At 39.3% G+C, this 15,698-nt stretch overlaps 2 protein-coding genes across 3 annotated transcripts; both read right to left on the reverse strand.

Moving 5' to 3' along the window:
• Positions 1-194: 194 nt before the first annotated feature.
• Positions 195-9,794, reverse strand: LOC144215605 (mitogen-activated protein kinase 4-like). Of its 2 annotated transcripts, none has more exons than XM_077744658.1 (11): positions 9,624-9,794; positions 9,476-9,502; positions 7,801-8,029; positions 6,975-7,368; positions 6,306-6,481; positions 4,363-4,507; positions 3,422-3,504; positions 3,239-3,317; positions 2,864-3,083; positions 2,632-2,779; positions 195-2,379 (listed from the first exon to the last, which is right to left on the reverse strand). In XM_077744658.1, the coding sequence occupies exons 4-11, from the start codon at positions 7,339-7,341 to the stop codon at positions 1,528-1,530; spliced, it is 2,070 nt and encodes a 689-aa protein (XP_077600784.1). In that variant the 5' UTR covers positions 7,342-7,368; positions 7,801-8,029; positions 9,476-9,502; positions 9,624-9,794; the 3' UTR covers positions 195-1,527. The 2 variants fall into 2 exon arrangements, with proteins under 2 accessions (XP_077600784.1, XP_077600783.1); XM_077744657.1 differs by having other exon boundaries at positions 9,476-9,548.
• A 1,116-nt stretch (positions 9,795-10,910) lies between these two features.
• LOC144215608 (tetraspanin-36-like) lies at positions 10,911-15,093 on the reverse strand. The gene is made up of 7 exons (XM_077744660.1): positions 14,891-15,093; positions 12,697-12,894; positions 12,532-12,606; positions 12,166-12,252; positions 11,898-12,047; positions 11,727-11,810; positions 10,911-11,447 (listed from the first exon to the last, which is right to left on the reverse strand). The coding sequence occupies exons 1-7, from the start codon at positions 14,948-14,950 to the stop codon at positions 11,367-11,369; spliced, it is 735 nt and encodes a 244-aa protein (XP_077600786.1). The 5' UTR covers positions 14,951-15,093; the 3' UTR covers positions 10,911-11,366.
• Positions 15,094-15,698: the final 605 nt, after the last annotated feature.

A 15,698-nucleotide genomic window follows, 5' to 3' on the forward strand; every position in this document is an offset into this window, starting at 1 on the left:
ACGGGATTCCAGTTTGACGTTTACCGTAACTAAGACCGTAACATGGAGACGCACTTTGAATACAACTTGCACATACGTACACTGATGTATTTTCACCGTAAACACTGCAGAGCACCTGAGGGAAGACATTAAATTTTCTATTTGTTTTAATACACATTATTTCACAAATAAAATGCAAAATCTGAAACATTAAAAATACATATTTAGGATGTGAAGCTTGGACCTTGATCAAAATTGTGTAGAAAAAGCCTGCAAAAACAAATGGCATTAAGATCAAACATGCAGATTGCAATTTGGTAGCTTTGTTTCTATTCAGAAAAACCTGGGAAGCATTGAGGTGTGCAGAAGCAGATGTCTTATATCATTCACAAAAAAATTGTTTCTTAACTGTATATTCAATTAGTGCTATTATAGTGTTATTGCTTGTTTAGTGAAATATGTACAAGTTATCAATGTGCTCATTGGACCGGAATCATCATTGAAATTGTTATATTTTGTTGCACCTTATGGTAAAAATGTGCCGTGTCTACAGTGAATAAAATTGGAGCCTTTTTTGTGGAAATTACCTCATTTTTCAGTCAGTTTGAATTCAGGTTTCTTGGACCAAGGTGACAATAGCGTTCTTAAAAATAGAAGTGCTTAAGCGATATTAAATGCAGCTCATTTCAGGGTTTAGGCACATTTCAGCATGGTTAACAACTTTCTACAAGCATGGAAATAAAAACTATATATATATATATATTATGATTACTCTTATGACAGGTTTAAAATTAGGATACTTGTATATTGTTCAGATGTGTGATTTCTTTAGAATTAAAGGACATAGAGTATATGTCATTTACAATAATATAGAATGGTGCAATAAAAACTGCACATAAAGAGCATCACACCACAGCAACAGGGGTAAAAAAAATTAAATCAACAAATCTGGATGCCACGCGACAGTCACAAAACATCCCAAAAAATTAGCATGTAACCAAAGTTACACTTTTTATGCAAGAATATATAATAGTACCTTGTCTTATGGTATTCTTGAGTAATAAATTCAGAACTTCCTCTATGTGGGAGATACTGGGTTTTTTTGTGTGTAAAATTGTGGAATTCAGATATAAAAACAAATCAAACCACAAGGATAAATCTGTGTATTTGCCTGGTAACCATATTTTTAAATGTTTTTTTTAAGTATCTGAACAGATTTTTTGTAGTCCTTCGAGTAAAAAAAAGTAACAGCTTGTAACTTGGAAGGTGGGGCACTGTAATTAGTCAATGTATTAGCGTATTTACCATTACTACTACACTACCTTGTTATTTTTAAATCTGACTGGAACCAAATAATGGTAGTATTTCAATTCATTTCACTAAGGCAAATTGTGGATGAGTTTAATTCTGGAAAAGATGATATTGCCAAATCTTACCTATAAAAGTACCAACAAACCCATAATAAAACCTTAACACTAACACTAGAAAAGTGAGTTTATAGAACTTACCAGTGAAAGCCTGTAGCTGTGTAAAAACTTACAGTAGTCTTTAAGTTTGCGAGGATGGTGGAGTCCTGTGCTCAGGAGTTTGGGGCAACCGGCAGTTGATCTTAACCTGCTTGCTCTCCTCTCGCCTTCCTTTTCCGTCGCATTTGTCCTTCTTCTGCCGACAAAGCTTCAACGCTCGAGAGATGAACACGTCCAGGTCAAATAAGCATTCCTTCTGCTTTACGGGAAGTGACTCATCTGGTTGGATGACGGGGGAGGAAGAACTGGTAGTGGAAAGCATTGCTGGAGGGAGAAGAGGAGAGGTGGGAATGGATGGAAGGAGGGAGCAGAGAGAAGGAGAAGTCACGGGTGGGAAGGGGCTGAGTCTTTCCTCAACAGCCAAGTGGGGGGACTCCACGTCCAGGTCGTTGAAGATGGGGGTCGGGAGGTCTGTAGGCGTAAGTGGAACAGGTGGGGAGGATGTGTAGCAGGGGTGTCGCTCCAGAGATGGACTGGGACTGGGTGAGTACAGACGAGACTGGGTGCTCTCCACCCAGCGGGATATTTCCTGGAATAAATCCCCAGTTCCCGTCCCTGCAACCTCGCCATCCACGTTCACCTCCCTCATGTCCTCCACGCTCCCACCAAGAGGCTGGATAGGCCTTGGAGGGTTGCTGGTGTTACGCTTCCAGTGCGACAGATCCAAAATGAGGCGTGGTTCTGAGTAGTGCTGAGGTTTGCCATCCTGCCAGGCAATCCGATCTAGGTAGGACGGTGATCCCACTTTATAGTCACAAGAGCGGCCACAGTCTAGGTCGCCAAGGCCAAAACCGGATGCTCGGTCCAGTGAGGAGTGGGAGTGCTCCATGTAGCGTTCAGCAGAGCTGCTGTGGGAATATTTACGTGGGTCCACCTTGAGCGAATGGAAATAAAAAGGTAAAGACAACTATGAAGACCTTTTTCTAAATATGCATAATCTTTTGTAAGGTACAGCTAGCCATGTCTTTGTAATGAGAATCATTTCCAGTATCAGAAATTGTGGTACTCTTTTCTTTTTCTTTTTTTTTTTTGACTGCATCCTTTTATTATGTAAAATGAGGTACATGATGTGCACACTCATTTCAGTTCATCACTCATTTATTGCTTTTAAGGAATTATTGATTACCTGGGCTTCTTCTAGAAGTGACGAACAGCAGGCTCGTGGGTCCCTCTGCACTTCTTCTATGGTATTCTCCATATCCGAGGTCATGTAACCTGAAGGTATGCAGTGACACTTCCCACTTGCCTCGTGCCAGGACAAATCTGTTGACAAGCTGAACGTGCAAAATGAAGGAAGAAAAAAAAAGATGATTATTGTTCAAGTGGCAGAGTTTATAAGGAGGGCTTAAAGGGATCACCTGTCCCAGTGGATGCTGGATGACCGGCTGGGACTGTTGCTGAGGTTGTGCCCTACGACCCGAATTTCCTCCAGTTCGTCCTCAATGCGGAAGGGGTGCAATGAGGTGGGCTCATCCTCAGGACACGAGTATTGGCGAAGGAATGAATGGGATAGCGCCGCTTCAGCTGTCAGACGGTCCATGGGGTTGAATGTCAGAATTTGCTCCAGGAAGTCCACAGCTGAGAGGAAAATGATGGCAAATGTTCAGGAATGTCAGTTTTAGTCATATGTCACCCATTCCATAACTTGTATTATTTCAAGACAATTTCATAATATTATAAAGAGTAAAAAAAAAAATTCCATTCCAAATGGTCACTCAAATGTCTTTGCTCACCTTCTGCATTCACTTCAGGGAGCAGCACAGAAAATGGCTTCTTGATTTTCCAGCCATGGTTAATACATGAAGGCATCACCTTGATAGCAAAACAGGTAAAATGTGGTAGGTGCAGGATACTAGTAGAACAATAACGGCAATGTTTTTTTTTTTTGGTAAATGATGAAGAATAAGAGCAGACACCTGTAGCAAGTCCTGTCTGTCCTCATTTCGAATCACGGGTACTGTGGCGAGAATCAGCTGCATCTGCTCAAGCTCGTGAGCTCCTGAGATGAAAATGAGAGTGACCAATCAGTACAATAAAGGACAGGCTAGACAAAACCACTTGTCTAAATGGCAAATTAAAAGGAAATCATATAATGATAGTCTAATTCCTGTACTTAAAAATATAGTCCTCATTTTACCACAATCCAATTACTGTCTAACATTTCGACATTAAATTTACTGCAGTAACGTCGCCATACCAGCAGAATGTGCTATCTTGGAATATTAACCACCAAGTAGTGCATTCTATGCATTATGCATTAGTAGGTTGAATATTTTCGACACTTTTCCCACAGGTCTCATCTTTCCCACTTAAAAGTAAACAGAGCTTGCTTACATCAGCTTTGGAAAATATTAATAAAAAGAACAAAAATTAGTTTTCACTGCTTTGCTCTGTAGATTGTGGAATTTAGGTAACAATGAAAGATGACTAACAATAATAATAATCGGACATAGGCCCTGTAGCAGTTCAATACCCCCTCCCGTGTGTTCTCCATTGTGGTGTTTGGCAGGACAGTGGAGGTCAGATGAACTGGCAGACTGAAATCATTGGTATTCTGCTCAGGCAATTACCAAGATTGCAGAGAGAACATCGCCCTGTCGTCTGTTCTGAACAAACTCTCTCAACAGACGCCACCTGGTGTAGTGTCATATAGCATTACGGATGTCAAAATCATCTAAGTGGGGATAATGGCATGTCCTAAGTGTTTTCAAAATTATTATTGTAATCTCCTGATTTGGGAAAAGAGTATAAGGGACAGACTATCACAAAATAACTCAGATTTTTTTTGGTTTTGGGAGGTTGCAGGACTCAAATTTTCATACTTACTGAGCTCTACACTTATAAATCAGAGGGTTACCTGCAAAGAGCATGCGTCCAGTGAGCATCTCAGCTAGAATGCAGCCTGCAGCCCACATGTCTATAGCCTTTGTGTAGTTGTTTGGTGACAGAAGCAGTCGAGGGGAGCAATACCACTTGGTGACCAGGCCTTCGGACAGATAACCCTGTGGGAAAACAACAAGCAAAGCTTTTAGGAGACATTGTAATGCAGCTGTTCTGTTGTTTGAACCTTTTGGTGCAATCTAATGCAATGCAGTGGATATTTTGTCTGAATAATAAAGAAGCATATGTGGGGGACTTCTAACAATTTTATTTTTTTATCTATTAAGAGACACTACTATGCCACAGTGATTTAAAATGTTGGGTTCATTGTTTCTCATAACCTTGCTATTCTATTGTCATAACAATGCTATTTCTCTTCTTTTTTGTAAAAAGATTACTTAGCCTAGCTTTGCAATTCGTTGCAATTAACATAGATAGATTTTCTTGTTTATGTTGTTATCATAGACATTCAGCTCAATGGAGACTCAAATATTACTTATTTGTGGGTTAATATGCATTGAATCAATACATTCTGTATCATTTACAGTAATCATCTTGATTGAACTAAATGGCTAGAATGTGTGGTTTTAAGTGGGTGGTAATTTTCTTGCTGTCATTATCCGCTTTTTCCCTCCTGCTAATTGTGACTTTATCTTGTACTTGGTGCGTTGTAATTGCTCACTTAAGTCTGCTAGGCTGTATGAGGCAATGATATATAGAAATGAGTTTATGAGAGATGTTCTAATGAGGGTGAGAAAAGATCTTTTTTAGTTCTAGTTGTGCTGTAGTATTACTTTAACACTATTGCAAATGACAACCTAAATACTTTACTCACATAGTTTAACACTAAACCACAACTTTTGATATCATTAGTGCAAATGTTGTTCTATCAAAATAAATTAATGCTTTTTCTCACTTTACTCGGTGTCATGCCTAAACATTTCCCACTTCCCTGCCTCCATTTGTCCTCTGCCTTTGCCCTTCAGCAAACACACCCTGGTGTGCACACAGCTGATCCGCTGCCCCGTGATCAGAGTTGGCAGAGCTCACCTTTCATCTCAAGTGCACGTACAGCTCGTCTAATGTTGCATCATTGGTGGCGATGAAGATGATCATACAGATCATAGGGTTAGGATGAGGAATAGTAAACCTGATTATGTACAGGTTTGCGGCTGGAATATAAATATATATTCTGACCCACTCCAACCCCTGTACTGTATAACTACTTTAGCCTTGAATGCACCCAGCAATCAAAAGTAGCACATTCAGTCAGTGCCCTAAGAAGAACAAAAACAAGTTAGATTTTGAGGCCTTGAAAAGAAAATACAAAGAAAGAACTACTTTGGAAAAACCCAATGACTTTCACAACATTGCAGAATATATTCTTACTAAATAGGGCTTAGCTATATCTGAAGAAACAAACAAAACCTGATAAAAGATGCACAAAGGGAAGGATGGTGCCGAGTTTCTGAAAAGAAACCTAAGATGTATAAGGGTGAAATATAAGCAGTATTCCAGTGTGCTGCTTGAGAGTACGTCTATCAGTCAGTGGAGGTAGATAGTCAGTAATTTGAAATGCTACACTCTATCCCGTCTTATCACGGAACCATTCCTGCCCCATAACAATGATTCTTGTCCCGAATAGTCCTTATCTCTTTTCTCATGGCATGACTGTTCCAGAGTGGAATGGAGAAGAATCATATCTTTTCAATTGCGTTACAATATGCCCTTCAGCGTGACTGGCTCACAAGTCAAAAGGAACAATGATCAGGGAGAAAAATCCAAGACATCCATTGTTACAATACTCTATCTACTAAGAATCAATCCTTCTTCTGCGGGCCATAATATTCAATTAGTATATATTCACTGTTTAATGCAGTCCAATAATGGCTTGAGCAAAATGAGTTTAGTTCGGCTTACCTTATGAGAATAGTGTGGGTCAACTATCCGGGCAAGGCCAAAATCCCCGATCTTGAGCAGCAGTTGGTCAGTGTTGATGAAAATGTTGGCAGGCTTCAGGTCTCGGTGCAGCACATTGGATGAGTGGATGAACTTGAGGCCCCGCAGCAGCTGGTAAAACAGCAGTGTGGCGTGACCTAGATAAATAACAACTTAAGTCACATAACTTTCTGAGAATGTACCAGTAGATGTGTGATCGTTTTGGCAAACTCTTTGGAATCGATATACTTAATTGGTGTGGACCAGTGTTGAGATGGAAAAACTTTTATTGAAGAATTTCAAGAAAAGGCAAAAGCGAGTATAAATGACCGTCATTCTTTCTTAGCGTATCTAATTATGTAACTACAAAAATCCATAAGACAACAATAGAAAGTAATGTTTAAAATCAAAACATGACACTGAAATTAGTTATCACAAATCCAATTTCTCAAGTGTAAATTTTACCACTTCTGATTTAGATTTTGGAAAAACATCTACTGTATGCATGTGTATGTATCTTTTATTGATTACTTTTTTTTAATTGAAAGCAATGTAAAACAAAATAATAGCAGAACAATTCCTTTTATTTTTTTCTTTACATAATGAAACCCGTCCTCTGAGAATTTGCACCATCTACTAAGGTAAACGTACCTGTCGACAGTGCTCCTTGCTCCAGCAGTCGTGCCAAATCCGTCTCCATGCATTCCTGGATAACGTACAGCGCCCCAAGCTGGGCCAGGTCCCCAGTCGGCGGCCGTCCGTAAGGTGTCAGGACCTCATGTACCCGGACCACGTTCTCGTGATGCAACCTGCGAGTTATCTTCACCTCCCTCAACGCGTGCTTCACTGTGACAGAGTCGCGCATGGCCAACTTCTTGATGGCCACGCGGGTTCCTGTGTGCTGGTCCACGGCCGACAGTACCAGTCCAGTGCCTCCTGCACCGAGGGGCCTGATGTCAACGAAATGGGCGCCGAGGTCAAAACCATGGAGGAAGCACGATGTGTCTTGTCTGGCCATGTTTGATGTCTCGCCCTGATTGGGAGCCTAGAGTTTAATGGCATAAAAATAGTCATTTAGTCATTGAATTGAAGTAAAGAATCAAAAGGAATTTACAAAGATTTGAATATTATTCAACTAACAATTAACAAACTAACAATTTCACATCACCCATTCATAGATTATTAATTCAATCAGGCCCTTAAACAACAGTAACTTAAGCAAAAAGTACCGTAATACAACACCATGCGCATTTCAAAGTTTAGAATTGGTCAAATTCAGTTTACCTTTAAAAGGAACATTCTAAAAATTTCAAAAAGTTGAAGTCTATCCAAATTTAACACCGAGCTTGACTTTTCATTGGACTTCCAATCAGATTACACATAAATAAAATGGATTGCAACATTTCCATCAAACTTGAATGACTTGACATACATGATTTCCACACATTGGTTATTTCAATCTCTACTGGATACTCACCAATGCCTTCCAGTTATCCACATCATAGAACAGCTACTATTTTTTCTTCCTCTTCTTCCATTGTGGTTCATTCACAGGGTTTCTCCACAACAGAGATGTGAGATAATTACATTATGGTCCTCATGTGTTTGATTCCCTCATATAATTGCTTAATGCAAAATGGTCTTGGGTGGGTTTCAGCACTATACTTGTGAGCATCAGTCAGTCGGCAGCCAGCATGTTACCGTGGCTGCAAGAGGGAAAGGAAGATAGCAACGTTGCTGATGTAGTGCCTATATTTACATGTGTTAACATTCGCACATCAATGAAATACTGCTGCAATGCAGAGTGCTGCCAGGCGCACTAGAGCCAACTCAGATGAAGTGTCTTGCTCAAGGGAACAATGACAATGTGCACAGGCTGCAGTCAGATTATAAGGTCCTTCAAAGTACGACCAATGTGGGTTCCAAATTGTGAAACATTTTTTCCCCATCTGTAGCTTCAAAAGTATCTTAAGTAATTTAAACAAACACATTAAGAGCTCAAAAACTTTACAAGGTGAAAATGAACTAAGATTAAATATATATTGCGAAGAAGAACACTTAAACATAAAATGATAAAATAACAAATTAAGAAAAAAATATTTAATCAAAAATCCCAAATAAGCATAAAATAAAGACATTTTAAAGGAGAAAATCAGAATGTTAAGAATAAAAACGAAAAAATTAAACATCAGAATCATTAATCATTACAATTTAGCAAATATTTGATTAGACTGAAATTTATATATATTTGTGTTTTCAAAAGTTAAATATTTTATTCAAAATTGAAAGGCATGAAAAAACAAAAACAAAAGTAATATATGACTATAGGAATAAAGTCATTTCAAGTTAATGATTGAATAATACATTTTAATATACACTTTTGTGCGCTCCCAGTCTATAAGAAAGGCAATAGAATAAAGAGAGGCTACATATAATTTAGCGGTGCTGGGTGTAAGGCGCAGCTCCAGACGACTTCATAAATAATGCACCACCACTGGAGATGGCGCTTTGTGTGTGCGCTTTATGTGTACGCTTGTGTGAAGGTCTGATATAAAATATAAAAAATATAAAATTTAGGCACTCTTATTTGCCAAATGATTTCCAACAAGCAACTTTCCAAAATGTACATAGAGTATTTTCTTTATTTTTTTTCCTTTTTGTTTTTTTGAGAAAAGCACTTCAGATTTTTCCTATCGAATCATTTTACAGGGCACTTAAATATATCAATGTACAAGTATAAAGTATAATAAAACCCGTCCTCTGAGAATTTGCACCATCTACTAAGGTAAACGTACCTGTCGACAGTGCTCCTTGCTCTAGCAGTCGTGCCAAATCCGTCTCCATGCATTCCTGGATAACGTACAGCGCTAACGTACAGCGATAGTCTCACTTGACTATCAAGTGTAGCAATGTTGTCAAAGGAATTCACCTTTTTCTTTTATGTATACTGGCTTTATAGAGCTGTGTGTATGTGTTTGCATTATATCCCCTAAAGTATTATGTGAAGAGGTGGGAAAAGTGCACCAGTACCACCAAAGCCAATTATTCTAAGCTTATCCGGAAGAAATAAGTTCTCACCTCGCATGAATGGCTGCACAATACTACACTCCCAAAGGGCAGGATTAAAGAGGGAAAAACAGCATCACACTCACCAGAGCATCGTGCAGCCCATCTCCCGTCTGCAGACAAAAGATCCGGAGAACAAGATAATAAACAGATGCAGACCTGGTAAGATGGGGAGGAAGTGAACTGAGAAAACACGTCTCTATATCATTTTTTTTTCTTAAATGGTGGAGGTACCGTAAGAGCAGGTTAGCAGTCACAGAGTGAATCCAAGGATGATGATGATGATAAAGCAGCAGGCTACTCTGGAGCTGAGAGCCTGAGTGAGGCTGCCCGGAGGACCCTGAGAATAGGGAGAAGAAAGCAAGGGGAGCCAGAGGGAGAGAGAGGAGAGGGAGGGGGAGTGAAAGAAAGGCAGTGGGAGATCTTTATAAAAACACACAGTCACATACACACATGCAAGAACACACCGGCTGCAGTTGATGAAGTACTGTACCCTTCTCTCATTTCATCTTTTCCCACAATTCCATCTGCTCAGTCAGGGAGTTTGTGCAGCCACATCAGCATCATGCAGACAGTATGACCTCACTTGAACCTTTTCCTGCTTGCATTTTTCACTCAATAGGATAGAATATAGCTGCTAAGGTTCATTAAGTACACAAACACAACCGATTTTCCATAACATTTCAAATTGTAGTGTCTTTAAAAGAGCGGCAGTGGGAAAACCTATACAGTAGATATGGCCAATTAATGTTCGAAAAAAAGAATTTGTATGTGAGATTAAAAAGTGTGTGATGGATCCACCAACAAAAACATGCTAAGTAGCATTGTTGTCTACTTTTACTGAAAGATAGACCAGATAAGTGTGACATAGTTCATGCACACAATGTTAGTAATGTATTGTGGAGAATCCAATATTAGGACAAATCTGTGACTATTCAGTGGCATTAAGTCATGCATTTGCCAACTCCTGTGTCACATGCAGTGAATCTGATTGCTGTATGGTAGATGATACGGTATCAGGCCAGTGGAGAGCAAGCCTGATAGGGCCCTACGCTACGCAGCACTGTCATCTGCCCCAAGACAATCTTCCAGCCCATCAGCTACACTTAATCAGCCTTTATCAATGGGGTTGGGACAATCAATGTTGTCTTCAATGAGGTGTGGAAACCTTTTGCCTGTAGTCTAGTGTATTTCCATTCCACTAAAAGTAAACATTTGTTACATCAGTTGCTGAAATTTCCCAATCTATGGTTAGCAAGTTTTTTCACTTAAGTTCTTCAAAAGCACACTGTTGTCTTATATTATTCACATATTTGTAATGTCATAGGTGTTTCTTACCATCCACTGGTTTTGCTTTCAAAATAAAGAGCCTCATCTGCACCATCTTTAGGAGGATCTGGTCGCTGCACCAAATTCTTCAAAGGTTTAATTTTAAAAATCTACTTTTACACAACCTGCAAATATATATCATAAAATATCAAGACTACAACAAAATACATCATGTAAAACAACCTTCTTGAATTCGATGTGAAATACTCACTTTATTATTTTGCAAAGTGAATAGAAAAATGCAGCACGGTAATATATAACATATAACTCCTAAAAAAAAAATTAGTCTCCTGATTAAAAGGAAAGCTAATGTAAGTTAGTACAATCAAGTAGGCGAAAAAGAGAAATTAGGCATCATCACGGTAGATTCTAATTCTTTCAGTTGACTAAAAATTTCAGGAGGCGAGGCAACTTAAATCTACGAGTAACTGTTAAAAGTCCCCTTAGCAAGTCCATAGTGCAGATGAAACTAGAACTGAATACCTACTTGATGCAACATAGAGAGTTCAGCCGAATGCAATAAAGTGACGGTGAAATTCATGCTAGACTGCTTTTGACACACTTGACATTAGTTTGCAATGGACATGCCAAAACAGTAAAGGGAAGAAAACAAATATGCATGATGTGGTGTAGTCATTTTTCCCCCCGTTAGGCATAAATAGGCTGGTAACCACTCCTCCGGCCACCACTCTTACACGCAACCACACAAACGCTCAGCATCCCGAAGAACTGCAAAAAAAAGGAAAAATATTTCTTAAGTGTTTTGTGAACCACCAGATTAGATATTCAACCATAACATAGCATACAGACACTAGCAAACATCTGCCCAAACAAACATTTTCTGACAAAGTGTATATTAAACGAGACTACTGATAACTGCAGATGCTCAACAATTGATCTCATTCATTTATATGTGAGTATGGTGGAGAGTCAACATAGAAATGTGCAATTGCACCTATGATTGAAGTCTGTTTTACGTGAATGGTACTAACAATCCAGATTCATTACCTTGATGATAGCGAAGCCAAGAACAACAAGCATGGCATATTTTAGCACGTGCATTAGCAGGTTTTCCAGTTTGACTTCACAACCCTGAAACGAAAACAACCCTCAAATATTATTGTCATGTGTCATCTCCCCATATGACGACAAAAAAATGTCTAGCAATATTGCTTTCACCTCTAAATTGAGCATGTTCAACTGGTCCAGCCTCCCAGTACACGATATGGTGTCATTTTTACAGCAGGACTTGGGCACTGTGCCGTTGTGGCTCTGGTACCAAGTTGTGTTGAACCAACTGGTGTAGTTACTTACACCACAGCATTGCAACTGAAAAATGTGACCTGTTTAATTGCAATTTGGACTATCATGCAAACAAGACAAAAATGAGTGCATATGAAAAAGAAACTGAAAACAAAATGGGGTTGTGGAACATGGATGTGCAAACCTGGGTCTGCAAGTTGTCCACAGTTGAGGTATCACTGCCATACTTTGAGAAGGCATTTGTCATGGAATTCTCCAGTTGACCATTGATCTGTAGACATGTGAAATAAAGAATGTCTTAAAAAATAATAAAACATCTCCAAAAAATGTTCTCCTCAATCCTAATGATTGCATCAAACGTCAATTCTAAAATTCTAATATATTGAATATTCGAACAACATTCTGATATCAAACTTTCAGAGACTGAATTTTGCGTAATTTGTGTGTGATAGGTTTATTTACCATTTGCCCTGCAATTGGCTGGCCAACTAGATTAAATTTATAAGATGCACTTGTACTTTTAGCACACCAGCTGTTTAAGAGAACTCACTTTGCCTTGGTAGATCAGGCTCAGCACCAAAACAGCTACTTCCGCTGCAAACATCACCATGATGATCAGAAAGAACTACATAACACAAAGGGGAGGGGAAAAAGGACATTTCAGGTCAGATTTACACAAGGTTGCGATATCACATATTTAATGTTGGGCACTTACAAAGCTCAACCCCACTTTGGACTCTCGAATGGTGGCGCAGCATCCTAGTACGCCAAAGGCAAACATCAAGACGCTGATGCAGATGATGACCACAGCTGGGATGAGCACATACTGATGCTCATCCTGGACAAAGGTATCATAAGTGCCAAAGCTATTCAATATCTGGGCACCAACATAAGCCAGGCCAGCACCTGCAGCCTAGAAAATGGGAAAAAAAAAATTAATACAGGCTTTTTTTGTAGAAATGTTTGGATATACAGTGGTATCTTACAAAATTAAGTCATTACATTTCTTAAATTGAATTTTTCACAAGTAGATGCATTTAAAATGTAAAATACCTAATTCATCCCAACTGTTCCTACATCCCAAATTTGATCTCCAAAATCCCTTAAAAAAGTGAAGTCTACCAAATTTGTATGAAATGAGTCCAGAAAACAGAAGAAACGTTTACACCATTAAAATTAAGACATGAAGACATTTTCAAAGAGGTGGAATTGCAGTACAAAGGAGAGGAAGGTAAACGACTGGCATCCGACTAAAGAAACATACACACTGATATAAACAAACAAACACTGACAAACTACCCAACTTGAAATTATGTTACACACACAAGAAAAGAAATGAAGTGTTCTAACTCAGTGACCAAAGAGGGTCAAAAGGCACATGAATCAGAAACTCAATCATTTCTAAGTAAAGCTTGTCAAGTGTAGCCTTCAGAGCATCACTAAGGAGTTTGTTTTTTTCCATATCATCTGTTGTTTCCCGAATTTCTCGAGGGGAAAAGCCCAATTAATGACACCATGACGATGTGACATGCATTTTAACAGCAAATGTGTGACTAACAACAGTGCTAAATTTGACTGCCACATTGTGATTGCATTCAACCTTTAAACAAATGCATGAAAAAGAAGAAGTCATGATCAAGTCACGCCGAAGTCACATTCAGTATATTGGATTTATTTTTCACCTCTATCCGGCCTTTATTAGCATGGGAGGAAAACATTACTAAATGTTTATGCATTCTAATGGTGATTTGTCAAAGGCGATCAATCCCTTGTCTTTCCGTTGGGCCACATGACTCGTGTGTCTTAATCACTCCAAAGTCATGGGAGTTCTCACCCTCTAATCTTCCAAAGAAAGTCTGATCTGAAAAATGAGGCAGCATAGAGGATTTTTCCCCTTCCCAAGTAAGAGGTACAAGCAGCAGCTCAGTCTAGAATGTGGTGAAATCCACTTGCAATGTCAGACAAGCGGAATGTTTTTGGTGGGTTGCAACTTACTGTCGAGCTATGAGTCAAGGATATGTTGTGCAACAGTCACTCTACTTTTTTTTTCTTCATTTATCAGTAACTATTGAATAAAACAAGCCATTTTTGGGGGAAGGACCTTGCTACCGTCTGTTCACAACCTTGAGTTTTATTGACAACAGACAAACTTCATTGAAGTGAGTATCAACATAATTGGAGTAGGTTTCAAGATACTGGACAGGGCATTCTTGTGATTTTATTTTAAATACATGCAGATATGTCCCACAAAACAGCAGTAAACCAATAAAAACTATCCGGGAGATGGGAAACCTACTTTATTGACCAGGTGGACCCACAACACTACAAATATTTTCATTCCAAGAACCGAATATTACACACAAGTGCACTTGCGACAATACCCGCATCTTTTCCCAACCACACTAATGTTTAAGCGACTATTTTAACAAAAAATAAAATTCTCAAGTTGCCGGTTAACCTTCACCATAAATGTGAAGAATACAATTACAAAAAAACAAGAGTGGAATCAGTTAAGATGATTGAATCAAAGCAATTGACTTTCAACACCAAAAAATAAAAACACGCACAGTATTATTGGTCACATAGAATCCGTCCGTCTGAAGGTATATAATCAATCAAAACATTGTTTACAACGTCCAAAACAACGCATTGAAAGGGAAAGTGGATTATATACATGTGACGACGATATTAAACGCTAAAACATGAAACGCCATCATTGTTTTGGCCTTCATCTAAAGCCCGAAATTGTTTCTGGATTTCTATTAGGTAATGTATTAAAACGTGGCAATTAAAAAAATCGCGTTCGAGGTCCACTTGCTTGACACAAGCGAACTCTAGATTTGGAGGAACTATGGAATTATGAATAAAAGGCAAATTCGCTGAAACAAACGTAAGATCGTATCCCTTACCCAGAAGACAAGGCTGATGAAGAGTAGAACCGTCTTGGAAGTGATAATGCCGCAATCCATTTTGTCTCGACGGCGGTCAGTGGGCAAGTGAAGACCGCCAGGGAAGCGGTGTTATCGGGCGTCGCTCCTTTAACCTTTGGATCTCGAGTCACGAGGGTTCCCGAAAGCCGAAAGTCGCTTTGTGGCGTCACTCAGTCACGTGGCCCGGATGTAGTGGACGATGAAGGATGCAGAAACGCCCCCTCCTGTTGATTCTTTCATAGAAAAAATAAAGATAACTTCAGTTCATTCTTTTTGAATCACTTTTTGTCATCAATAGGTGGCCAGCCTATCGCAGGGCACAATGAGACAACCATTCACAGTCACTAATACTCGGGGGCCAATTTGGAGTGTTCAACCAGCCAACCGTGCATATTTTTGGGATGTACCCGGGAAAAAACCCATGCAAGGAGAACATGCAAACTCCACACAGGAAGGTCCACTCTGGACCTGGGATCGAACCCTCAATCTTAGAAGTGTGAGCCAGTGCACGAACCACTCATTCACCGTTATGGGTTATGAGCGGACAGTAGAGATCCGAACCTCAGGTACACACCAGCCATCATAATTTTTCAGCATGGAAGTGAGTAAAGCCCAATTGTTTTCCTCAGAGGTGAGTAATGCAGTCCAGGTCTTACTTTGCAGATGAGCTCCTGGACTCTGATGAAGAGTAATATCTGGCCTTGCCTCAAATATTTGGTTCTGAGTGTAATAAGGTGTGTGCAGTGCAGATGACATCATTTCAATGTGGGAACCCTACGCATCATTG

Source organism: Stigmatopora nigra, chromosome 22, assembly GCF_051989575.1.
Source record: "Stigmatopora nigra isolate UIUO_SnigA chromosome 22, RoL_Snig_1.1, whole genome shotgun sequence".
Classification (NCBI taxonomy): domain Eukaryota; kingdom Metazoa; phylum Chordata; class Actinopteri; order Syngnathiformes; family Syngnathidae; genus Stigmatopora; species Stigmatopora nigra.